Source organism: Mustela erminea, chromosome 2 (assembly GCF_009829155.1).
Source record: "Mustela erminea isolate mMusErm1 chromosome 2, mMusErm1.Pri, whole genome shotgun sequence".
Lineage (NCBI taxonomy): Eukaryota > Metazoa > Chordata > Mammalia > Carnivora > Mustelidae > Mustela > Mustela erminea.
The window spans coordinates 2,292,391-2,317,062 of NC_045615.1; the positions used below are offsets into that span (position 1 = coordinate 2,292,391).

Sequence of the window (24,672 nt, forward strand, 5' to 3'; positions counted from 1 at the left end):
CCCTACAATGTACAAACACTGCACTAGCCCTTCAGCAAACAAAAAGGGTGGACAAGATATTGTTTCATCCCCTGTCAAGACCTCAAGACACTTGAAATTTAAGGACTTCTGGAAATCTCTCTCTCAAACCTAAAAAAATAGCAAAGTGGCATTTGGTACATCCCAAAAGAGGGGGAAAGGAGACAGGAGCTATTAGAAATAAAGACACTGATATACATGGAACTCTGGAGATGCTCCAGGCAGCATGTGAGGCATTCCCCCATATAGCCCCTTCCTCAAGGGGTGACATTGTTTCCATATCATGTGTGAGCCAGCGCAGACTCAGAGAGATGAACTCATCTGTGGTCGAAGCTAGTGAGGGTTACCGTCTAGATTCTTGCCTTTCTTGATCACCTGAGTGGGATGGTCTCCACTTCCAGCCAGGCACGGTGGGTTCAGGGACGGGAGAGTGCATGGGGCCAGGGCTGGGGTTTGCATGATCTTTAAGGATGAGCAAGATTTCAGGGGCAAGACTCAGTCGGGGAAGTGTCCAACTCTTGATTTTGGCTCAAGTCATGATCTCAGGGTCCGGAGATCCACATCAGGCTCCAAGCTCAGTAGGGAGTCTGCTTGAGATTCTTTCTCTCTCCCTCTGCCCCTCCCCCCACCTCTTACAAAATAAAAGAATGAGCAGGATTCCAGTCCGCAGAAAAGACAGGCAAGGGAAGATACTGACAGGGAAAACAGCATGAGGAAAAAGGCTTTGAGGCAGGAAGATGTGAGGTGCGTTCAGGGGAAGGTGAGCAGTCCATGGGTTTGGCTAGAATTGTAAGTTTGCCTGGAGGAGTGGCAGGGAAAGATTGGGTCACATTGTGGAAGGCTTTGTGGTAGCGTGGGCTTTGAGAAAGAGAGTGACCATGCAGTCGTGGTGTTAGGGTTTGGGAGGAGACTGGTCTTGCGGCAGCATGCTGGGAACTGAGGGTCTGGGGTCCCTGAGGCAGATGGCCCAGTGTACAGAGGTGGGGAGTGTGACTTCTGAACTCTTGAGAAAAGGTCCCTGCTAGTTCCTCCTCCTTCCTTTTATTCCTGTGGCCCAGTTCTTTGTCAGATTTCCCTTCTCCTTAGGTGCCTAGGTGCCCTTAGTCAGCCTCCCCAGGAGTTAATGTTTAGATGGCCCAGGCATAGGGGAGAGTGTCTGGTGCTCCCAGCCTTAGCAGGCTGGCGCATGGGGAGGGGCGAGGGGCAATGGAGTGAGACTGAGAGAGGAGGGAAGCCTATTGCCAGGCCTGGCGGAGGGGGCTGGCGGCAGGGCCAGAGTCCAGTCAGGACTTCCGGCACCAGTGCTCTCTCTGCAGAAAGGAGCCAAGAACTAGGTGTCTGGGCCCTGGGACTGCCTGCCTGAGAAGGACACAAGGGGCCATCCTCAAGGCCTCCAGGCACTCCTGAGCTTAAAGGTATGCTGGTCCCCTCAGCTGCTGGGTATGGCCAAGCGGTGCCCAGGAAGCCTACCCTGGGTCCTGGACAACAGGCACTGGTGTCCAGTGTTGCCTGCTTCTGGGAAAATATTTTGCCTCCCTTCTCATCCCAGCCTGAAGGGGAGGCAGGTAAGCGACTGGGCAGGGTGGTCCGCCTGCCCTGAGGAGTCTGGAGCCTTCTCAGGAGGAAGGGACTGGTGGGCCGAGCAAGTCTCACTGTCGGCCAAGACCAGAGGGGACGTAGAGGGTAGAGGGTAGAGGGGGCGCATGGGGGGTGAGAGAAGGGTCTCCTGTCCTGGCTGTGCCCTCCCCATGGGCGGGTGGAGAGACACACACACACACACACACACACACACACCCCAGGATCCCTCTCAGTTAAGGAATGACCTTGACAGCCAGCACACCTCAGGCCGACAGAGGGAGCCCGAACTCCGCAGTCGCCTTGTTCCAGGGCTGGCTGGAGGCAGACTTCCTGCGCAAGGTAGCTTTCCCACCCTGTGCAAGGGCATTCCTGTAGAGTGGGCGGCAACGGGAATGGGCTTTGCAGGATTGGAAGACTCTCCTCTGGGTCAAGGGGAATGAGAGGGTTCAGGGCTAGGAGGAGGTGCTCAGGGAGAGCTGAGGTCAGATGGGGGCAGAATTCTGGGCCCGCAGCCCCATGTCCACCCCAGCCATGATCAGGGCCTTGCCTTCCTGCTGGAAGCCACCCTCTGACCCTTCAACAGAAGTCATCCCTCCCTGTTCCTATCACTCTTCCCCAGCTGCACACCAAGCTTTCTGGAATGGGCGACACTGCTCAGGGCTGCCTCTGTCCGCAAGTCCGGCCTGCTATATGGCCTTGAATTAGGGCTGTCCTAAGGCCGCCCTCAGGGGCCAACCCCAGAGCCTCATGGAATGGGTTAGGGGAGACTCAGTGGGAGCCCTAGCCCTGCAGCTCCCCCACCCCCACCCAAGGCAGCCCTCAGACCGCCTCCCTCCATCATCGAAGAGGCAGTGGGAGCCACAGCCGCCTCCTCCCCCCTCCCTGCTGCCACGAGCGGCTGAGCCGGCAGGTTGTCTTGGCAACCGGAGGCGGAGAGGAGATACGCGGAGGGATGGAGGTGTATGTCACCGAGGAAGCTGCGGCGCTCCTGCCCCACGCCCCAGGCCCCTGAAGGTACTGGAGAGCCCTCCCCTCCCCCTCCCCCTGCCCTCTCCCCTGGCTTCCCCCACTCTATCCGATGTGCTTCTTTCACAGAGAATGTTCCCCTCCTCCCTGCCCAGCGACTCCTAGCCATTCCTCATGAGACCCCTCATTCCAGGCCCCTGTCCACAGCTGTCCTTCCCCGGGACAGCTCATCCCACCCCTACCTCTGGCCACCCTTGCGCCGGAAGACAAATCTCCTGGGGTGGGGTCTGCTAGGGGGCAAGTGGGAGCAGGTCAGGAAAAATCAGGGGTCCTAACAGGCTGTGGTGGAAAAGCACCTGGTGCTTGGTCTCCCAGAAGGGTGGCAGGAGGTTGTGCACAACCGGCCGGGCGGGGCCGGGCCAGTGAGGGTGGGCTTGAAGGCAGGAAAGCGGAGAGGCTGGCTGAGACCCGGCTGATTACACATAAAGGGCTGGTTCCCCCTCCTCCAGGGCTTGGCCCCTCCTGCCACATCAAAGGTACACCCCCTCTCGCATCAGGTCCTGACCTTTTTTCCCCCCTAATTAAATGTTTCTTCCCAGGCTTTCTGGTTCTTTCCTACGGGGCCCTCTCCCCAGCCACTCCCCAGCAGCTTAGTTTAAATTCTTTCTAGCCTTCCTCAGCCATTCAGCTGCCTGCCTTCTTCATTTCTCCTTTCTCGCTGGAGCCCATCCTTCCGTATGCATTCGTTTGTCTTCCATGACCCCAGACATCCTTCCCTTCCTGTCCCTACCTGTCCCTTCCTGTCCCCTTTTCTTTGAGAAAGAGGTCTGGGGCACACTCTCACCTGTCCCTCTCAAAACCCTTCCCCTGTGATTTTCCATTCAAATACCCCAGAGCCCCCTCCCCAGATTCTACATTTCCCCAAGGACAGCTCATACCATCAGCTGACCGGCTGTGGGCAGCGGTTACCAGGGCAACAGCAAGGTCTGCCTAGGTAGGCAAGTCTGCTGTGAAGTGGAGAGGAGGCTGGGGCCATGGCCAGGGTCAGCGAGCTGGGCTCCCTGCCCTGCCCCCAGGGATCACAAATGAACCAGGCTCTGCTCTGAGCCCAGGGAGAAGCAAAGGGCCAATGGCAGGGTCCTGGAGTGGTGAAGGTTTTCCCACTCAGGGAAGGCACATCCTGTAGTCCTGTGCTGGGACTGGGCCATTACCTGGCAGGAAAATTCCCTCCAGATGCAGCTGCTCTGGCGAAAAATGGGGTCCTTCTCACAGTTCCCAGGGGCTCTGGGTGACCGAAGGGCCAGCCCAATCTCCCAGGCTGAGGACTGGGTTTCTCAGATCCTCTCGCTCATGCCTCACCAGAAGGGGCACCAGAATCCTTCCTTGGATGACAGATTCAGGCATCTTTGCCCTCTCTCTGCCCCTGAGCATCTGTGCCCTCCAGCACCCCAGGGAGGCAGGGCCCCCAGAGATCCTCCGTGGCTGCTTTTAGGTTTTGAGGAGGAGACGCAGGTGCTGGGAGAAACCAGGTGTCACCCCTGGGTTACCAGCAGAGCCCCCTTTGGCCCTTACCCCAACTCAAACTCTGGCAGTTTCTGAGGAGGCTTGAGGGGCTGTGTGTGTGTGTGTGTGTGTGTATGTGTGTGTGTGCATGCGCGTGCATGAGTGTTGCAGGGCTGGGGCTATACGAAAGGGAAAAAGGCCAGCAGCTCGCCGCGACTGCTTCCGATTCTGCTTCGTCATGATGCCTGGTTAATGCTTCTCTTGTTCGAAATGGACTGAGCTGCAGCGAGCGAGGTGGAAGAGCAGACGCACACAGACACACACACAAACGCACACACCCTCCAGCCGCCTGCTATCAGTGGAGGTGGGGAGGGTGCAGCCTGGGGAGCCAGCGGCCCGCCCCGCCAGACGCAGGCTCCACGCACCCGCTCCGGAGAAGCTGGGTGGGGACGAGGGGGTGGGGGCCCAGAGGGTAGGTCCCCTCCTGTGCCAGCTCCCCCCACCCACCCACCCACCCACCTACCCCAAGCCGGCTTTTTTCCCTGTTATTTGTGCTCTGGGAAAGCACGGCTGGGTTCCTGGAAAAGACGCCTATTACCTTGGCTCTTGAGAAAAAGCAGCAGCCCTGAGACCTGGGCCTACGCCTGCCCAGGCCAACCTTGGGGCCTCAGAGCGTCTGGGCCACACTGTCTGGGAAGAGGTAGGTGCCAAGGTCTCCCATCCCTCCCTTCCCCTCTGTGGGTATTTTGAACTGTGGGTGGTGGCAGGGATCCCTTAGGGAGGGGTCAGCCGTGGCCCCTGTTCAGTGGGAGAACCGGTCCCGCCTGGCCAGCCCCTGGGACTAGCTGGGTCTGAGCTCCTCAAACCTGATTTGAGGAAGGGGACTGTTCCGTACTGTCACCCCAGTACTCCCTTCACCTAGCTGTGTGGTGCAGAAGTCCAAGTGATGGGATGGAGGGGACAAGGGTGAGCAGGGGCGCTGTTCTTTCTTTGCTGAATAACAGGGAGCGTGTGTGGGGGGAGCAGTCTCCCTCCCAGTGAGCCACAGATCTTGAGAGGCAAGCCAGACACACCGACACCTGGATGCTGGTGGTGATGGGTGGGCTCCCTGTGGGGAGGTACCTGGGGAGCCCCTTTCTTGCTCTGGCTGGTCAGGCTGCGGTGAGAGCGAAATGCAGACTGAGGTTGGGTGGCAGGGCGTGGCGGCAGGCCGACCAGCTTGCTCCTGGCCACTGCTCACTCCTGGCCCCTGCCGCAGGAGTGCTGGAGGGGCTGGAGGGACTGGAGGGGCTGGGGGCCGAGCAGATGCTCAGGCCCCAAAGGACCCAGAGGCGCCCTCTTGCTGGCTGTGCCCCTTGCTGGGCAGATGCGCTGCTAGGTGTTTCCCTCCCAGGAGACAGTGTTGCTGGGGCCTGGGAGTCAGGGGAGCAGGGACAGGTGTAAGAGAAGGAAGGTGGCTGGGCTTTGGTAAATGGGGGGGGGGCGGTGCTGTTGTGTATGTTCCGGTACACGTGCCTGGCTCAGGGAGGGGGGTGTCCGCACGTGACACGGGTGGGTGTGGGCAGGGGGCCAGGGAGGCTCTGGGGATGGGTGTGAGTGGGTGTCAGCGGCGCCGTGTGTCACAGTGGGGAGGGGGGCCCTGCTGGCAGAGTGGGGGCGTGATCTTGCGAGCGGGGCGCCTGGGTTCTGCAACTGTGTGTCAGCGTGGGCTCCTGTGTGGGGGTGCAGTGCTGTGTCCACGTGTGAGCCTCCAAGCTGCCGGCCTCTCCATATGCTGAACACTTAAGTCGTGCTGTTCACCTCAGGGTGCAGGTCTGTAGGGATTCCTCTTTTGGAGCTCACGTGTGTGCATGTGTGCGTGTGTGTGCGTGCGCGTGTGTGTGTGTGTACCAGAATAGGGATCCCCTCAGAGTTCAGAAAGCTGAATTTGGGACACAAGACTCTTGTGTCTTCCCTCTCTATCCAGCTTCTGCAAGGGACACCACAACCCACCAGCCGGACAGACTATAAATAGAGGCCAGAGCATAAATGTGCTGAGGACCACTTGAGCCTGAGGGGCTGGGGGGAGCTCGGAAAGAGAGGCCTCTTCAGAGGGAAGGGAGAGAGAAAGGCTACAGAAACCCAAAAGACATCTAGGAGAAACTGGGTGACAAGATGCATATTTGTGAGGTAGGGGGAATGCAAGAGGGTGCCTGGGCCCAGGCCTGCTGCCCTCAGGAGCAAAGACCAGTCAGGGCCTTGAGCAGGGGATTCTCGGACAGGGACCCAGACTCGGGGGCCCACCTGCCCCTGCCTGAGGCTCTATCAGAGTGTGAGAGGATGCTGTGTAGTGTTGCCATTAGAGGAGCCACAACCCTCGTCCTAGCAGACAGAGCAGGGCTTTAAAAAGGGGGATGGGGAGATGGAGAAAAGGGGAGAGAGGGCTTAGGCTTCAGGGGTGTCCACGAACCCCAGCTCAAAGCTAGGAGCCTTCCCCTTTTCTCCCACACCCTATAGGGGCAAGCATGAGTGTGTCCTACACACACGCACGTGCACATGCACACACACCGTCAGGCCTCCCCGGCTGCTGCTGGTCTGCCCCTGCCCGCCCTTCCCCGCTCCACCCTGGGATGGGAGGCTGTTTTGGGAACTGGTGACCTAGCTGGATCCTGCCTTTATTTCTGGCATGGAACTGTTGCCACAGTAACTGTGGGGGTAGGGCCAGGAGCAGGACAGGGTGAAAGGGAAACAGAGCTGAGGGAGGAAAGATGAAGAAAGAGAAGAAAAGGAGAAGGGAAAGAAGAAGTGGAGAAGGACCAGGGAGGAGGCAAGGCAGGCGGTCCCACTGCGAGTGAAACTAGAGAAAAGGGAGAGGGGCAACATTCCTGCCCACCCTGACTTCAGCCCACTTGGACAGCTCGTTTGCCTCATTTCGTAACTCCCTTAGTGTCTGCACCACCAGTGTCCAGCCTGGCCTGACCCTGCCCGGGGCACAAAGCCTCTCGGCTCCTTGTCCACAGGCCAGGCTGGGGAGCAGGGATCTGGGTGGCTCCACCATGTCGGCCAAGTTCAGACTGAAGTGGGATCTCCGGGGACGCACTGAGAAGTGTCCACTGGCTTTGACCTGACACAGGCCTGGGTTGGAATTCCAGTCCGACTTCTCTTTGAGCGGTGGTTGGCAAGTCCTCCTCTCAGCTGTGGTTCCTGGGCTCTAAGTGGGGAGGGCGCTGCCCTGCCCTAAGGGTAGAGGGGATGCTTGAACGTCCCCACCTAGTGGCTGGCACAGCGGGAGCCCCGGTGGGCTTAGGACAGGAGGCCCCCAGCGGTGGTTCTTCCCAACCAGGGAGCCAGGGCGCTTGGATCTTATCACCCCCAGCCTGAAGCCCAGAGGTTCTAGTCCTCTTGGACATGCAGATGCCAGGTGGGGGCGGGAGGGGGGTGTGAGGTGGGGCTGGGCTGGTGGCTCTGATAAGGCCCGCTGCTGGGGGAAGTGGGGGGGAGTGCGGGGTGGAGATGGAGAAGCGAGGAGCCCTGCCCCTGAGGGGAGTGAGCCACCGGCAGGTCCTCTCCGCCACATGGGCTTGCCTACCTCTACTGCCTTTCTCTCCCTTTCCTTCCACCCTGTCCTCCCTTCCTGCTGCAGCCTGCCCTCTTGGTCTCTGTCCACCAGAGGCTGCTGGGACCTGGGCTGTGCCTTGTGCCTGTGTGACACAGACAGGGTGTGTGTGTGACAAAGAGAGGGTCAGGACTGGGGAACAGGGAGGGGGGTGTTGAGAGGGAAGGAGCTTTGGGAAGGGAGGGCGGGGTGTGTGTGTGTGTGTGTGTGTGTGTGTGTGTGTGTGTGTAGGGAGTTGCCTGCAAGATGGGATTTGAGAGAAGCCAAGAAAACCCTCTTTCCCTCCCTCTCTCCTTCCTTCCTCCTTCTCACTCTCCTCCCTCTCTCCCTCCTGAGAGAGAGAGAGAGGACACTCCACCCCAAATATTTCATCAGTAAGAACTTCACTTCTTAAGGCAAGCCTCACACTCAAGTATGGCCCAGGGTCAGGGAGACCCTGAGGTTCACGGGGCAGACCCAGCCCAGGGGACAAGCACCAGCTTGCAGACTGCTTTGGATAGGGTTGGGGGACCAGAGCAGAGACATCATTATTTCGAAGCCTGAATCCGTTTCTGAGCAGCGTTGCCTGAAGGCAGTGTTTCCACACCTGTGAGTGTGGCTTCAGGGTGGGATTGTGCTCCACTGTGACTTCGCTCAGAGGGGCCCTTCCCCTGGCGGTTCCTCTCTGATGCACAGTCGACTTCCCACAGTACCCACCTGCCCCCCCCCACGCCCCCACCCCTCCCACCCCCACACTGGCTGGTCCTCAAGGGGAGGGTGCCCCAGCCACCACCAGGCTCAGTCTGAGGCTCCAGAACACACCAAAACTCTCTTCTCCCTGGCAGTTCAGCCTGAAGCTACCCCCCAACCTCATCTACTCTCCGCAGCCTCTGTCCCACCGACCTGTGAGATCTGCCTATGGCCTTCCCTGTCCCTTTTCCTGGAAAAATAAGAGCCTGGCCCAGGCTACACGGCCCTGTGTTGTTTCTCTTTTCTTTCCCTTTTCTGTCCTTCCAGGGAAGCCGAGTTTCCCTTCCCAAGCCAGCCCTCCACTTGGGCCAGGACCGCATCCCTCACCCAGGGGACCCTTCTTCCTCTCCACTCTTCCCTCCCCAGTGCCTGCAAGTGAGTTCCAGTCTCCCCTTTCCTTAAACACCTTCAGCCAATCAGACCTCCTCTGAAGCCACTCTCTGACCCCCTCAGGCCCTTCTGCCCCACTCCCCTCCCCTGTGTCCTAGCCAGGCCCACCCTGCAAGGAGGCCTCACTTTTCCTCTGGAAATGCTCCCAGAGGCCACCAACATGGAGAGCCATACTCCATCCAGCAGGTCTCTCCTTGTCTGGCCACAGACTGGGCTTCATGGCTTTTCCTCAGCCCTTCCCTCCCACCCTCGCTCTCACCTGTCCGAACTCCCTGTGCTCAGAGGCACTAGACACACTCCCTGCCCCCAGGGAGCAGCCATCTTCTTTTCCTGGTCCCTTTTGTGCCATCTGTGATGATTTTTCTTCTAGTCCCCTAGGTGTTTCCTAGGATGCTGGTTTTGAACTTCTTTCCCTTGGCGACCTCATGTTCAGACCCCCTCTGGTCAGATGGCTCCTACATTTCTCTTTCCAGCCCACTCCTCCCTCAGCCTCCGCGTCCTCCTGCTCGTCAGCGGTGCCCACCTCCACCTCAAGTGGGCACCAAGTGAGCTCACTGCTTCCCCTTCTTCTGCCTCCCAGCCAGCCACCCACCTCTGTCCTGGGGCCTCTCCAGATGGAGTCTGTTTTGCACATTCTGCCTCTAGGATCTCTCCCATTGGCCTCTACTCCATCTTGGGCCACACACGAGGGTCTGGGCCCTCACAAGTCCCTGCCAGAACTATTCTCGTAGCTTCCAGGCTGGTCTGTCCATGCTGCCCCTTCCTGTCCAGTCCTCTCTCTCAGCCACATTCATCATCTCAAAGCACTGCTTGGATCTATCACTTAGTTGTTTGAAAGAAGTTTCTAAGCATTCTATGGCTTCTGTTGCCCACAAAATGCAATTGAAATCCCCTGGTCTGGGTTGGAGGCCTCCATAATCTGATCCTCAACCTCTTGCTCCACACAGATTTCAACCTCATGAGCTCTACAGTTCAGCCATATTTGCTGTTCCCTAGACAGACCCAGTGCTGCCCCCCTACCCCCGGCCCCATGCTCCTACTTTTGCTCATGCTGCCTTCTCTTTCAAGAGTCCATTCTTTAGTTTTTTGCATGAACTCAAACTGGGCGTTCAAGGCATACCTCAAATACCTCCTGTAAAGAATATATTTTTTTATTTTCTCTTCTCGACACCCCAGCAGAAGTGATCCCTTGTCCTGTGACCTCTCAAAGCTCCTTCTATTATCTTATCTGGCATATGTAATTTTCTGCTTTGCGTGGGAATTATCTACATATACGCCTTATTTCTGCAGGGGCAGCTTGGCTCCCTTGCCTCATCTTTTTTTTCTCCGTAAGACTTATCACAGAGCGTTGCCTACAGTTATTGCAGAGTAGGAGCTCAGGAAGTATTTGGTGAATGGATGGATAAAGCAAGATATGACTGGGTGGGTGGTTAGTTGACTGGTGGATGGATGGGTGAGTGGGTGAATGGATGGATGGATGGATGGACGGATGGAGATGGATAGGTGGATAGACACGTGGATGAATGAGTGTTTGGCTGTAAAGCTAAGCCATGTAGATAGCTAGTTTGACAATGGCTATTAACACAGTAAAGATCAAGGATGCCTAGGTGACTTAGTCATTTAAGTGTCTGCTTTTGGCTCAGGTCATGATCCCTGTGTCCTGGGATCAAGTCCCACATCGGCCTCCTTGCTCAGTGGGGAATCCTGCTTCTCCCTCTACCTGCCACTCCCCATTTGTGTGCTCTCTCTCTCTCTTTCTGGCAAACAAATAAAATCTTTAAAAAAAAAAACATAGTAGGGGCACCTGGGTGGCTCAGCTGGTTAAGCATCTGCCTTCAGCTCAGGTCATGATTCCACAGTCCTGGGATCAAGTCCCACATCAGGCTCCCTGCTCAGCAGGGAGTCTGCTTCTCCCTCTTCTGCTACTGCTCCCCTAGTTTGTGTGTGCGCGCTCTCTCTCTCTCTCTCTCAAAAAAATAAAATCTTTAAAAAAAAAACAAAACATAGTAAAGATCGGAGAGAAGTGAAAGAGAGCTAACAGCTCTTTGAATGTATATTAGTGTTTATGCTGATCCTCAGACACCTAGTTATAAAAGCATTACAAAGGGAGAGCTAAGAAGGCCGGAGAAGGATAAAGCTCTGGAATGGAGTCTTTCCATGGGCACCAAATAGTTAGTGTGGCTCTGACAGCCAGGGACTTGTCTTGGAGAGGACTTGATTCTAGAATTCCAAAAGAAACTTGAGAAATGTGGCAGATTTTCTTCTATTCCCCACAATGCACCTGACACAGTACTAGCAACACAGTACTTGCTAGGCGCTTTGAACCATGCCAGTGCTGAAGACACAGTCATTTTCAGCTCCATGACTGTGGACAACTTTTTAACCTCTTTGAGCCTCAGTTTTCTTATCTGTAAATGGGTCTGCATTATAGGGATATCGGAGGGGATGAGATGAATCATCCTTTTAAACTGCTTATTAGGGCCCCCAGCTGGCTCAGTTGGTGGAGAATGTGACTCTTGATCTTGGGGTTGTAGGTTTAAGCCCCACATTGGGTGTAGAGATTACTTAAAAATAAAATCTTAAAAAAAAAAAAAGTGCTTATCAAAGTACCTAGCATGAGCATTCTAAACAGGATGGCAATTGCTTTGTTATTTTGCCCTCCAGAAGTTCGCCCTCATTCTGGTTAGTGAAAAAGTATGTTCCTGCATTAGGCAACATATAATGAAGGGCTAAGTTATATGGGTTTGTTTTTCAGTCGCACTGGAATATCAGTGAAGGGCTATGAGAAGGACTAGCATAGCAGGGGAGGCCTCCCAGAGCAAGAGCATCCAGGATCCGGGAGATGAGGAGGTGGACAGAGAGTAGTGGGAGAGCATGCGCAGAAGCAGGGAAGTGGGAGTGAGGGCTGCTCCTGCAGGTGGTTTTGGGGGTGGAGAGAGGGTGAGCCCAAGAATGGCCTGATACAAAGTAACAGGTGTTAAGGTTGGGAGCACTAATGGCCATTACCCACTGTGGTAAAGACTGGCTATGGAATAGACATCAAAGTTCATTAGTCCTTGAAGAAAAAGAAATAATAATAGCTAATACTCTCCCTAGACTTGATAATGTTTTAAGCACTTCACCTGTTATAACTTATCTAATACTCAGAGTCGCCCCAGGACAGAGATACTAGTACTTCCATTTTACAGATGAGAAGGGTGAGGCACAGAGAGAATAAGTAACTTGCCCAGGGTCACAGAGAGTCCCACTATCCCCATTGCTGGAAACCTAGCCAGCCATTCACTGAATGGTTATTGCATGATCAACATGGGGGAGAGGGGAAGGAGGATTGCTAAAGGAATTGCCCATGAAGGCTGGAGACACCAAGACATGGACTGTGGCCCCAGGGAACTCATAATCTACTGCAGCAGACAAGACCCAACTCTCTAGGAGCGAGAAAGAGCAGTGCAGGCAGGGGTGCTGCCTTGCCTTGAAGCAGCAGTGCAGAGGGCAGCCCCAGTCCTCATAGTCTGTCCACCTCATAGGCTCAGTAGAACCCTCTGGGCTATGAGACAGAGGGGAGCACAATGGCCAATGGATTGGGGGGTGGGGCAGAGGGTCGGGGGCCAGCCCAGAGCCAGAGGGAGAAGCCTTGGCAAAGGCCAAGGGGAGTGAGAAACTGGGCCTGAAACCCGACTGCGGCCCCAGGACAGGGCAGGGCCCGGCAGGTGTGACAAAGCAGGAATGCGGAGGCTGCACGGAACGGCTGACCCCTGCAGTCATTTCCTTTCCAGCCAGAGAACAATGGCTCAAAAACAAGTGCAGCCCCTCCGCTTTCCCGCCTCGCTGTCCACACGCGCTGGCCCTCCTGGGGCTGAGCGAATGGAAAGCCGCGATCCTGGAGGGCGCCGGCTCCCTTCCGCCCTGCTCTCCCGAGCTCCCAGAGGTCCGGGGCGCCACCGCGCTCACAGGCACGCTCTCCCTCCCCTCGCAGGCCCGGCGCTCGGTCAGCTGCCTGGAGAGTCGCTGAGGGATGAGGACGCCACAGCCCGGCGGAACGCACTCCCTGCTCTCGTGGCCCGGAGCGCGCAGCGCCCAGGAGCCGGGCAGAGCCTGACGCCCTGTCGTCTCCCCTCGCGCACGGGGCTCTGCGAGTGACCCGACCGGCCAGCTCCCTGCTGCATGGAACGGCTGCAGAAGGTGCGCGGGGGCCGCCCCCACGTCCGCGGGCGGTGGGCGGCCTGGGCAGCGGGTTGGGGTCGGCTTCCCCGCGGAGAGGCAGGTCGGGCGTCGACGGTGCCACCTGGTGGCTGCCCGCGGCGCCGCACCTTGCGTCCTCAGAGACCTAGGGAAGCCCTCCCCCGCCTCCACCCCACCCCCCCCCCGCCTCCGCCCGGCCCTCCACCCGGTGGAGAGCCCTGCCCGCTCCGGCCCTGGCACGCACGCTCACTCCCACCCGCCCGCCTTTCACTCTCCCCAGCAACCACTGACCTCCCCTGGGAGCGTCAGCTCCTCCCGAGACTCCAGTGTTCCTGGCTCTCCCTCCAGCATCGTGGTGAGTATCTCTCGGCCACCAGCACCCTCAGGCAGGGACGAGGGAGTGGGGTGGGGAACGTGCTGGGCCGCTTCACCCAGAGCCTCCCAGACGACGGTTCTGCCGGGACTGGTAGGCAGAGAGAAGCCAGAAATCCAGAGAAGGTTCCCCACAGCCGGCTTCCACTGGTCTGGTCTTGCCTCCTTGTACCCAAAGTGCTAGGTGAAGGACCATCATTTTTTAAGGTGACTCTCTAGACCTTTAAAAATTCAAACAATAGAATTATTAACTAATAGGAGCTGGTATCTCAAATGCTGCCCGTTTTCTTCCTGAGACATGGCAAGTCTAGCTTGTAAGGTCAGAATGCTAGTGAGGCTTTCAGCACGTCTGCTTCATTCCTGCCATTTCCCTTCAGGCCAAGATGGACAATCAGGTGCTGGGCTACAAAGACTTGGCTGCCATCCCCAAGGACAAGGCCATCCTGGACATCGAGCGGCCTGACCTCATGATCTATGAGCCACACTTTACCTATTCTCTCCTGGAGCACGTGGAGCTGCCCAGAAGCCGGGAGGTGAGGGCTGGGAGGCTCCTCTTGGACGGGACTTGGGGGAAGGGCTCCCCCAGCTACACAGGGGAGGAGGCGGAATCCCTCTCCTGCTTCCTTTCCTGGCGGCAAGACTCCAAAACAAGAAAGGGAACTGTGGGCAGAAATCAACCAATGATCCGCTCAGTGTCTGTGGAGAGCCGGCAGAGATGGCTGGAGGCTGGGGGGTAGCTCCACGTGGAGAACAGGGAAGGCCACGTTTGAATGGCAGCCTCGCAGAGCAGGGGGTGAGGGGCCATGGAGGAGAAGCATGGGAGTGCACAGAAAGACCAAACTGGCCCGAAGCCCCCCCGGAACGCTTTACTGGGAGGCTGGAAGTCCTAGCTGAGTGACAATGGGAAGGCGTGGTTTCAGTTTCCCCTCCAGTAAAATAGAGGTGATACTTCCCCGGCCACCCTCCACACCGGGGATGGAAGTGCCAGAGGTAACCCACGGCAGCTGCTTTGGAAACTATTCCAGAAAGGGGTTGTGGCACCGCTGAGCAGGGGAGCCGAGAGGCAGGCTTGAGGGGGAGACTTGACCGCCTGGCAGGGAGCCCAGACTCCATCCTGGATGCGCAAGGTTCTTGGCCCTTACCCTGAGTGCTAGGCCAGAGCCACCTCCAGCTGGCCTGCGGACCACAAGCACACTGCGCAAGATCCGTGCCTTCTCTGTGCCTGCAGAGAAAGAGAGGACTCTGCCCAGGAGAGCACTAAGAGGGAGAAGGCTGGAGGGCCAGTGCTGGGAACTGGCAAGGACTGAGAGAGAAGATGCAGCTCCAAGATATGCCAGACACTGGTGCAGAGTTGGGTGGGGGATGAGGCAGTCCCTCCGGGGTTTCTAGGGCTGAGGATTTACCCCTACCCTTGTGGCTCTGACCAGCCTCCTCTCCATCCGCAGCGCTCACTGTCACCCAAATCCACATCCCCCCCACCATCCCCAGAGGTGAGTCTGCCCCACACCTGACACTTGCCCAGCTCCCCACCCCCACACATATGCAGGGCCCGAAGGATGACCTCATCCTGTCGCCGACCAGCTCTGGGGCCATCTGTCTGTCTGACCCAGGACCTCATTTAGCCCTTTCTCCCTGGGTCGGACACCACCAGCAGGTCGAGCCCTTGGACACCCTTCCTCTGCCCTGGGGTTGGGGGCTCGTGGGCTGCTAGGGTTGGGGGGACAGAGATGGTGGAGTGAGGTGAAGCAGTGTCTCCATGGGCTGGAGAGGGTTAGGGTGGGGGACCTGGGAGCTTTAGCCAACCGCACTTCTGCTCTGCAGGTATGGGCGGAGAGCCGGTCCCCTGGAACTATCTCTCAGGCTTCAGCCCCAAGAACCACTGGGACCCCCCGGACTCCGCTACCCCATTTCCACCATCCGGGTAGGTTTTTATGGCGGGGTGGGGCACCCTTCCCCGAGGATCTCTTTTTCCTACAGGCACCGAAGCTTCTTATTCTCAGTCCCCCCACTTTCTGGGGTATAGGCTCACTCCAGAATGGCCAGATCCCCTCTTGCCAGGACCACAGGCAGAACTCCCCAAAATGATGGGCCCTGTTGTGCCTTTGCTCCCACCCAACAAGAAAAGTGTGAAAACAGCCCCTTGAGAGACAGCTCCAGAAACTCTGGTTCTGTCTTGGCTCTGGGCAGGAGCCCCTGAGTTTCATTGCCTTCTCCCATCCCATTTGTGCCCTTCTCCTCAATGAGCCAGTCTTGCCCACCATCAGCATATCCTTCTCATCGGCTCTTGCTCCCTGTCCACAGAGACCACCCGCCCAGATTCCAACATCTACAAGAAGCCACCCATCTACAAGCAGAGAGGTGAGGGCTCCCCTCCCTGAGCTGGGCTGGGAGGCCGTGGGAGAAAAGCCATCCATAACAGCACGTAACCTCTGCCCAGTGCTTTTTGTTGTGCCCTGTTTTCACACACATGGTACCACGGTATGACCGGGACAGCTGAAGGAGTCGGGGGCTCGGGTGGGCTGAAGTGGCCTGACTCGGGGTGGGGACTGACCCTGGCCTCCACCCGCAGAGTCCACGGCAGGCAGCCCTCAGAGCAAGCACCTCATCGAGGACCTCATCATCGAGTCCTCCAAGTTCCCTGCAGCCCAGCCGCCCGACCCCAACCAGCCGGCCAAGATTGAAACCGACTATTGGCCATGCCCCCCGTCGCTGGCGGTCGTGGGTAGGAGACCGTGCTGGAGAGGGGAGGGGAGGCCCGGGACACCACCTCATAGTCTGTGTTGAAGCTCCACGAGCCCACCTTCTCCCCACTGCCACCCTCTGTCCTTCATGACACTCATGGCCCATCGCTATTCCCTGCCTTCCTCTAGCTCTTGGTGTACATGGTCCTGCTTGTGGGTCTTCCCCTCCCTTTCCATTCACTTAACTGGACAACTCAGCAGACATTGACCAAATGTCTGCATCCCGGGCTCTAGGATTGGAGCTCTGTTCTGGAAAAGAGAAAGTGGAATGAGAGAATTAGGTCATGTGACTATGTGTTGCCTACTCAGCTTTACCAGAAGGCTAGAGAACATTACTTTTATTTTTCTTTAAGGCTTTTATTGCTTTATTGAAAAAGACAGAGTGAGAGAGAGCACAGCAGGGAGGAGAGGGAGAAGCAGGCTCCCCGCTGAGCAGGGAGCCCAATGTGTGGCTTGATCCTAGGACCCCCAGATCATGAGCCGAGCCAAAGACAGATGCCCAACCGACTGAGCCATCCAGGCGCCCCTCCTTTTATTTTTTACAAAGTAGTCTGTAGTGTTCTCTTGAAGGGGCAGCCCAGCGCCTAATAAATGCTTGGTGAGTGAATGGCTGATTGATGAGCCTGCTTGTGCCCGTGTTCCCCAGAGACAGAATGGAGGAAGAGGAAGGCATCTCGGAGGGGGGCAGAGGAAGAGGAAGAGGAGGAAGATGATGACTCCGGGGAGGAGATGAAGGCTCTCAGGGAGCGTCAGCGAGAGGAACTCAGTAAGGTAGCATCTCGCTTCACCCCAGCCACCCTGCCCATATCTTCTTGGGGACAAAAGTCCCAGATCTCTAGCTGTTCTGTTCTGAATGGTTTTGTACCTGAAGAAAATCCTTGTAGGAACATAAGGAATTCCGCTTTTTCCCGGACATCGGGTTGCTGCTGCTGAAGGGACACCAGGACCTCACGCTGCTTTGGGGGAACACTAGTTAACTTAGGGTTAAGGGAAAGAAAAGGGTGCCCCCGTCCCAGTGCCAGGCTTCAGGAGGCTAAGTTCGTGGGAAGAGGAGCAAGAACAGCAGGAGAGAGGGTGTCGGGAGTCATGGAAAGGCCACAAGAGTGGCTGGGGCTGGTGCTCTGGGAGAGTGACCTGGGATGCAGAGGCCACTTGGATGCAGCACCGACTCCTTGCTCTCGGGGGTGGCCAGACCCAGTGTGGCAGCGCTTCAGACCAGAGTGACAGGCCCCACAGGCTCCAGGGCACAAACCAGCGGCTTGGGAATGCAGGTATCCGGCTCCGCTGGAGGTAAGAACTGAGTACGGAAGTCTTCCTCTCTCTTTCTCCAGGTTACTTCCAACTTGGGAAAGATGATCTTGAAAGAAGAGATGGAAAAGTCCTTGCCTATCCGGAGGAAAACCCGCTCTCTGCCTGACAGGACACCCTTTCATACCTGTGAGTGCCACAGCTGGGGCCCCAAATCACGTGGCCAGACCTCGAGGCCAGAACCACAGGGTCTGAGTCCGTCTATCATATGGGGGTACAGGAGACAGAAGGTTCTGTCACTGGCATGTCAAGGCAATCACGCTCTCCTCAGGGCAAGGATACCAATCGTGGAATAAGACTAGGTGATAAAAGATAGTATCAGCTAAAGCAGAATGAACAAATTTTGTTTCATTGACAAAACATTTATTGAGTGTCTAACATATGCTGGACATGGGATTATAAAGAGTGAAAAGATATATTCTCTTCAGACACTGAGGACAGCGTGGGAGCAGAGGTAAGGAACAGGAAATGTTCTGGTCCGCTTACAGGCCTGCAGGAGCCTGCAGTTCCAGAACCCAGAGTGTGCCTTGGGGTGACGGATCAGCCAGAGACGCGGTAGCCTGGGCTTTGGGTACTATACCTTCATCGCTGGAGTCTACCCCGAACTTCCCCAGAGCCGCATGGCTGCAGCAGAGGGAGGGAGATGTGAGAACCCAACCTGAAACTCTGAGGCCTATGAAAGCCTAGTCTCGGAGCCAAGCTCCACTCCTGTTGGTCAGAGCAGCTCAGCGGGCAGCCTCCACTAGGGCGAGGGGAGAGGCATTCCATTGCCTGATGAAGGCAGTGGCTCAAAGGCACACAGGCTGGGAGAGAACAGGCAGGCCATCTTCGGAGACACTCCACCACATTTTCCAAGGGGCTGGGTAAGGGCTAAAGCTATGCCGAGGCCCAGAGAAAGGCTGTGGGCTTAAGAAACATACAGGAGATGGAGTCAGCCAGACTAAGTGGCTGATTGGATGTGGAGAGAGAGCCGAGTGGGGGGTCTTGGCTTGGGTGCTGGGTGGGGACAAACCTGGAACTGAGGTGATGAGGGAGTGTGGGTCTTGGGGGAAGGACGAAGGGACCAGTTTGGGACATGCTGGGCTTGAAGCACATGTAGGTGGGAGCCGGGTCTTAACTGAGCCGGAAGCTTGCAGGGTGAGGTGAGTCTTCAGCTTGTGTAAGACCTTGAGAGAAAATGGGATTGTGCAGAGAAGAGAGGGAAGGGAGGATGTTGAAGCTGTGCCCTGGAGCTCACCCCACCACCTGCCCCCAAGCAGGATTCAGGATGCGAGAAGCCATCTTCTGGCCTCGAAATGCCTCTTGCTCTTGAAATGTCTCTTGCTCTTCGGGCTGGGGACTTGGGTCCAGGAGCGGGTGCTGAGGCCTGCAGGGACAGGGGAGCTGGTTGATCCAGGGTTAGGGTTGCATGAGGCAGGCCCTGAGGGAGGAGGGGCCGGGGGCCTGCTGACCATGGAGCGAAACTCGGGGACATGGGTAGAGATCAAGATCCTGGAGGTCCCCATGACCCTGATGAATGGATGTGCTGGAAGTGAGGCTAAGGAGAAGTTGCAAACAAGGAAGGGTATGTTGCAGTGGCTGCAAAGTGGGATTCCGGGGCTTCGGATGTCAAGGTGCTGGCGTTGTGGACAAGACCCCGGGGGTGGCCATGTAAGGGGCTGCCTCAACGGGGGGTGCAGGTGGAGGCCACAGGCGTGGGGGGTTTCAAGGAGCCATAAGGGCCAAATGTGCACGGTCATCCACAGGGACACTGAGTCCCCAGGATGATGCTTCAGTATGAGTGGGAAGAGTTACAACAGGGCCTTCTTCGAGAATGTAGAATAGTGAAGGCGTGAAGAAAGAGGCAGGTGGCAAGATGCCCCGAAGGTGGGATTCAGTCTTCATGTTCCACCAGATTTTGCTATTCAGTCAGAATTAGCCTTTCAACTTCCGTTTTGGCCTGACAAAGTGGAGAGCCAAACGTCTACTTCCTCATCATCTTTGGCATCCCTGAACTTGTATGTGATGATGATCATGTGATTGCACAGGTTACGGTCATAGCTAATCCACCTAAACAATTTCAGACTGTTTTCTTAAGATTTTTAAATTTACTTATAGAGAGAGAGATAGAGAGCACATGTGTGTAAGCAGGGGGAGGGGCAGAGAGAGAAAAAATCCCAAGTAGACTCTGCGCTGAGTCCGGAGCCCAACGTGGGGCTCGATCTCAGGACTCTGAGATATGACCTGAGCAGAAATCACGTCGGACACTTAACACACTGAGCCCCTCAGGGGCCCTGAACAATTTCAGAATTATGAACAGGAATGTCATTCTGACTTCGTAGTAACATTGAAATGGTCACTTTCAAACATAAATAAGCTTTCTAAAAGTAATTTGAAGGAGGCATGTGTGGCTCAGCCGTTAAGCCTCTGCCTTCGGCTCAGATCATGATCCTGGGGTCCTGGGATCCAGCCCTGCTTCTGGCTCCCTGCTCAATGGGAAGCCTGCTTTTCCCTCTCCCACTCCCCCTGCTTGTGTTCCCTCTCTCTCTGTCCCTCTCTGTCAAATAAATAAATAAAATCTTTGAAAATAAATAAAAGTAATTTGAAGTAAAAATCTTACGTGCTCTGTAGGTTGAAATTCTGTCAGTCACTTGAAATGTAAATGTTTACTTATTCTCAGGAAAGGGAAATGCTGGGGTGCTTGGGTGGTTCAGACCGTTAAGTATCTGCCTTCAACTCAGGTCACGATCCCAGCATCCTGGGATCAAGATTCACTTCAGGCTCTCTGCTCAGCGGGAATTCTACTTCCTCTCTCTCTCTGCCCCTCCCCCTGCTTGTGCAAGCTCTCTCTCTTTCTTTCTCTCTCTCTCTAATAAATACAATCTCTTTTTTTATAAAGTGAAATACTTCAGGGGCGCCTGGATGGCTCAGTGGGTTAAGCTCTGCCCTCGGCTCAGGGTCATGGCCTCAGGGTCCTGGGATCGAGTTCTGCCTCTCTGCTCAGTGGGGAGCCTGCTTCCCCCTCTCTCTGCCTGCCTCTCTGCCTACTTGTGATCTCTCTCTCTGTCAAATAAATAAATAAATAATCTTTTTAAAAAAAGTGAAATACTTCAATAATGACTGATCTTTGTAGAAACAGATAATTTCCTGTACAAAAGTAAGAAGTATTAAAAAAAAGTATTAAGAAAAGTTCCTCAAAACACATTTTGTTCTCACAAAACTTCCAAACAACAGCTTTTAAAGGAATGTTTTAAGAAGACAATTTCTTACAGTTTTGAATCTATTAAGGCTAAACCTTCAAACAAAAACGTTTGTCGGGGTGCCTGGCTGGCTTAGTTGGAGGAGTGTGTGATCTTGGGGTCATGAGTTCGAGCCTTTCATTGGCTATAGAAATTACTTACTTAAATAAGTAAGTACACCTTAAAAACCTTTTTCAGAATGATTGCCATAGAATGCCAATGGTTTCTAGCATTTGGACTTGAAAGTCTTGAGATCTGGCCAAACTAAGAATATTAGTTACAAAGTTCTTTTTTAGAAAAACCTATTAACTAAAAACCAGTTTCCTTGAGTTACAGTCTGCTGTGCAAGAAAGCTAAGCGCTACCATTGAAATGTGTGAGTTGAAAGTGACATCTGATCTTGCAAATGGGAAGTCTACATATATAATTTTAAGTCAGCTTTACACCCGCCATGGGGTTTGAACTCTCTGCCCTGAGATCAAGAGTCCTGTGCTGTGCAGACGGAGCCAACCAGGCACCCCACAGATGTGCTGCACAGTAGCTGCTGGTACAGTCTAGCAGCTCATGGTGCGGGCGCGGTGGTGGGGAGGATGATCATTTCTGTATTGTAGTATCAAACGTCTGAAATTTGATCACTAGTATTGCTAATGATAAGATTGTAATGGTTCTAATTATTTTGACTAAATTTCAGATATATTTTTGCAGCCCTGAGTTTCATTTTAGGATGGTGATCCTCTGGCCATCATTGACCTATCAATTCTAACACTTGGGCATTACACCCAGATGTGTGTGTGTGTGTGTGTGTGTGTGTGTGTGTGTGTGTGTGTGTGTGTGTGTATTTGGTTTTAAAGATTTTATTTATTAGAGAGAGAGCACAAGCAGGGGGGAGGACAGAGGGAGAGGGAGAAGCAGATTCCCCGCGGAACAAAAAGCGCTATGCGGGTCTCAATCTCAGGACCCTGGGATCATGACCTGAGCCAAAGTCAGATGCTCAACCAACAGATTCATTCAGGCGTCCCCAGATGTGTACTTAGTGAGACAGTTCAGAGCCGCGAGCACAGGGCACTTGTGGAAGGTAATGGGCATTAGCCAGAAGCCAGCAGGGCCCCCCCGGGCCCCCCTAGGCCCATGCTTCACCACCTTGCTTCTGGCAGAGGAGGCCAGGGAGGCAGCCCTCTCAAGAATGATGGTCAGAACAAAGGCACTGAACAGGCCCTCTTCCTCTCTCCCAGCCTTGCATGCAGGAACATCGAAGTCATCTTCTCTCCCCGCCTATGGCAGGACCACGCTGAGCCGGGTAAGATCACAGAGGAAGACCACAGACTGCAAGGGAAGTGTGCCTTTGGGTGCCTCAGAGGGACTGAGCTGCTGGGGCATCCTGGGGGGCAGTGCGGAGTTCCCCAGCTTCCTTCTGACCCCTTCATGTCCTTTCTAGCTACAGTCCACAGACTTCAGCCCCTCTGGGAGTGAGACTGGAAGCCCAGGTGAGAGGCAGGGACCCCCCCCCATGTCAGGCGAGCAGGGAAAGGGGCCCCAACAGGCCCCAGGGCAGCCTGCGGCTGTGATGTGGGCAGGGCTGTGGCTGGAGGTTGGGGAGGCGGCGCTGGCAGGTTTGGAGGCCTGCTGACCTCAGAGCTGCCTCTGGACAGTGACTCTTCTCTCCTGCAGGCCTGCAGGTGAGCTCCTTCTGGAGGGGAGCACGCGGAGCAGCAGAAGCCACAGACGGGTGAAGGGAGTGTTGGGGGGGAGGTGCGGGGCCACAGAGCTGCATGGTAAAGACACGAGAAGCCCCCGGGTAAGGCTGGGGAGGTCTCCCTGCCCCACTCTGGCTCACTGCGGCTTTGGTCTCCCCAGAACGGAGAGGGCCAGAGGGGGAGGATGGACCGGGGGAACTCCCTGCCCTGTGTGCTGGAGCAGAAGGTGAGGGGCAGGGGCAGAGCCAGGGGTGGTGGGCAGGGGACAGAACCGTCTGCAGTGGGGGCGGGCCAGCCAGCTGGTGGGGAGAAGCCAGGGAAGCGAATGCACTAAGGGGTCAGTGATGGGAGGGCAGCAGGGAAGTTGGGGGAGATGGTTGGCAAAAATGGCGTGGGCCCCAGTGGCCCTTACAGGCTGATAGGTGGCCCAGGGAATTGAGGGGGGTTACGCTGACAGGAGGCTCTGTGGGCCTAAGGCTGCCCCCTCCCTCCCCTCTCCCCCAGATCTATCCCTACGAAATGCTTGTGGTGACCAATAAGGGGAGAACCAAGTTGCCTCCAGGTGTGGACCGGATGAGGCTTGAGGTATGCAGAGGAAATGCGTGGGAGACCCAGGGCCCTCTCTGTCTGAGTGTTCCATTAGTCACCTGGCCCCGCCTGCCCCAAGCCCCTGTCCCTAAGCTGCCTCGGGGTGTCCCCTTTCCAGAGACATCTGTCAGCCGAGGACTTCTCAAGGGTATTCTCCATGTCTCCTGAAGAGTTTAGCAAGCTGGCCCTGTGGAAGCGGAATGAACTCAAGAAAAAGGCTTCTCTCTTCTGATCACCCTTCCCACTCCGTGACTGATGCTCTCCCCTGCTGCTTCGGGGCTCTGGAGCTGGGGCCGCTAGACCCCAAGGCATCATCTCTTAAGGGAGCAGGTTGCGGGGGGATGGAGGTAGGGTTGGCTCCACCCCCAGCTGAGGGGAAGCCAAGACCTCTGCAGGGCCCGGGTTGTGGGACTTGAACTCGCTTCCTCACAAGGAGCCAGGAGCCCCTTTCCCTCCCCCTGGCCCTCGAGGCACAGGGCAAACCCCGTCCGGAGCCCAGCACACACAGAGATAATGTTTGCACCCTCTCCCACCCCACCTCCACAGGAGAGTCCCCCCAAGAGAGTAAGGAGAAGGGAAGGCAGCACCTAGTGGGCAGGTGTGTTGGTCATCTTGACCAGTGGGTGGGTAGAACCCTTGGGCCTGCTGGGAGGAGGGTGATGGTGAGAAGCAGCTGGGCAGGCAGGGAGAGCCACGGGACTCCGTGGGCACCCAGGCACGCCTCCTCACCTCCCCTTGGACAGCCTCCCCTGCACCTGGGCCTCTGGCTTCTCCGACTCTTAGCAGGAGCGACTTGAGCTCAGCCTCTAGCAATGAGGTCACCCTGTCCTCCAGCTCACCCTGTTCTCTCCTCATGACCCCTAAGCTTCAAAGCCTCTTGCTCCAGCCCTGTGGCTTCCCCAGAAGCCTTGGCTTAGAGTGGGGATTCGGCAGAACCCCGGCCCACCGTCAGCCTCCAGGCAAAGTCAGCTAGACTTCCAGCACCCAATCCCGGTCAGAACCCAGGCCTTCAGGCTCTCTTGGATGGATCATGAGACCAGGCTGAGTGTCCTGGCCACCAGGTCCTGCCCACTCCCATGCACCCCCACCACGCTGTCTAAAGAATGTAATTTATTGGGGCACCCCCCAGCTGCTTTCTCTCCTAACTCTCTGCCCTACCTAAATCACACTCCCAGCTTCTCTTCTCTACAGATACATATGTGTATATAATTATATATATATTTTTGCCCGGGTCTGGGTTTTGTTCCTGCCCAGACCCTGGCATCCCTTTCCACTGTGTGTGTGTGTGTGTGTGACAATGCTGTGGGAGGGGGACTCTGCTTGGAATTAAAAGGTTGCACTGGGTCCCCAAATCTGTTTGTTCTTTCTGAGCCACCAGATCTGGGTAGGAGGGAGAGGTGACGTCAGGCTGAGGGAAGTCTTGGGAGTGAGGGTTCAGATGGGAAGCACCAAGGGCTGGAAGAGGGGGAAACAGCAGAGACCCGCTGCCCTTCCCTCAACCCCGGGCCCCAGAAGCAGGGCTAGCCTTGCAGGGTCCCAGCTGCTGCCTCCTCTTCAGGGGCTGGGTGAGCACGGAGATGCAGAGGAAGGGCAGAAAGTCAGGGGCAAAGCCGGCTTGTCCTGTGCTGAGGCCCCGAGCGCTCAGCTTGGTAATCCACCTCATCAACACGGGACGTGATTGCCCCCTTCATGGCCCGATGCTCCTAGTCTGCAGGGAGGCCAAACCACAGAGGAGGTCAGCAGTGGAGAAGTAGGGGTGAGGCGACTACCAAAGAGCAGGCAGGGAAAACCAAG

The 24,672-nt window shown here is 56.1% G+C and overlaps 1 protein-coding gene across 11 annotated transcripts in view; it reads left to right on the forward strand.

Moving 5' to 3' along the window:
- The window catches only part of DMTN (dematin actin binding protein), a 27,405-nt gene extending 3,175 nt beyond the window's left edge, over nt 1-24,230 (forward strand). The window contains exons 1-16 of one of the 11 annotated variants that reach the window (XM_032332087.1): nt 1,325-1,433; nt 12,753-12,958; nt 13,239-13,313; nt 13,708-13,863; nt 14,776-14,820; nt 15,152-15,251; nt 15,632-15,688; nt 15,900-16,052; nt 16,718-16,842; nt 17,403-17,508; nt 21,829-21,893; nt 22,032-22,080; nt 22,265-22,272; nt 22,451-22,516; nt 22,795-22,875; nt 22,997-24,230. In XM_032332087.1, coding sequence (XP_032187978.1) covers nt 12,941-12,958; nt 13,239-13,313; nt 13,708-13,863; nt 14,776-14,820; nt 15,152-15,251; nt 15,632-15,688; nt 15,900-16,052; nt 16,718-16,842; nt 17,403-17,508; nt 21,829-21,893; nt 22,032-22,080; nt 22,265-22,272; nt 22,451-22,516; nt 22,795-22,875; nt 22,997-23,110 — 1,218 coding nt within the window. In that variant the 5' untranslated portion in view covers nt 1,325-1,433; nt 12,753-12,940 and the 3' untranslated portion in view covers nt 23,111-24,230. Of the gene's footprint in view, nt 1-1,324; nt 1,434-2,486; nt 2,611-4,428; nt 4,766-12,752; nt 12,959-13,238; nt 13,314-13,707; nt 13,864-14,775; nt 14,821-15,151; nt 15,252-15,631; nt 15,689-15,899; nt 16,053-16,717; nt 16,843-17,402; nt 17,509-21,828; nt 21,894-22,031; nt 22,095-22,125; nt 22,204-22,264; nt 22,273-22,450; nt 22,517-22,794; nt 22,876-22,996 lie in introns of those variants that run through there. The other 10 variants (XM_032332083.1, XM_032332086.1, XM_032332084.1 and 7 more) reach the window with 10 other exon arrangements.
- The last annotated feature ends 442 nt before the right edge of the window (nt 24,231-24,672 follow it).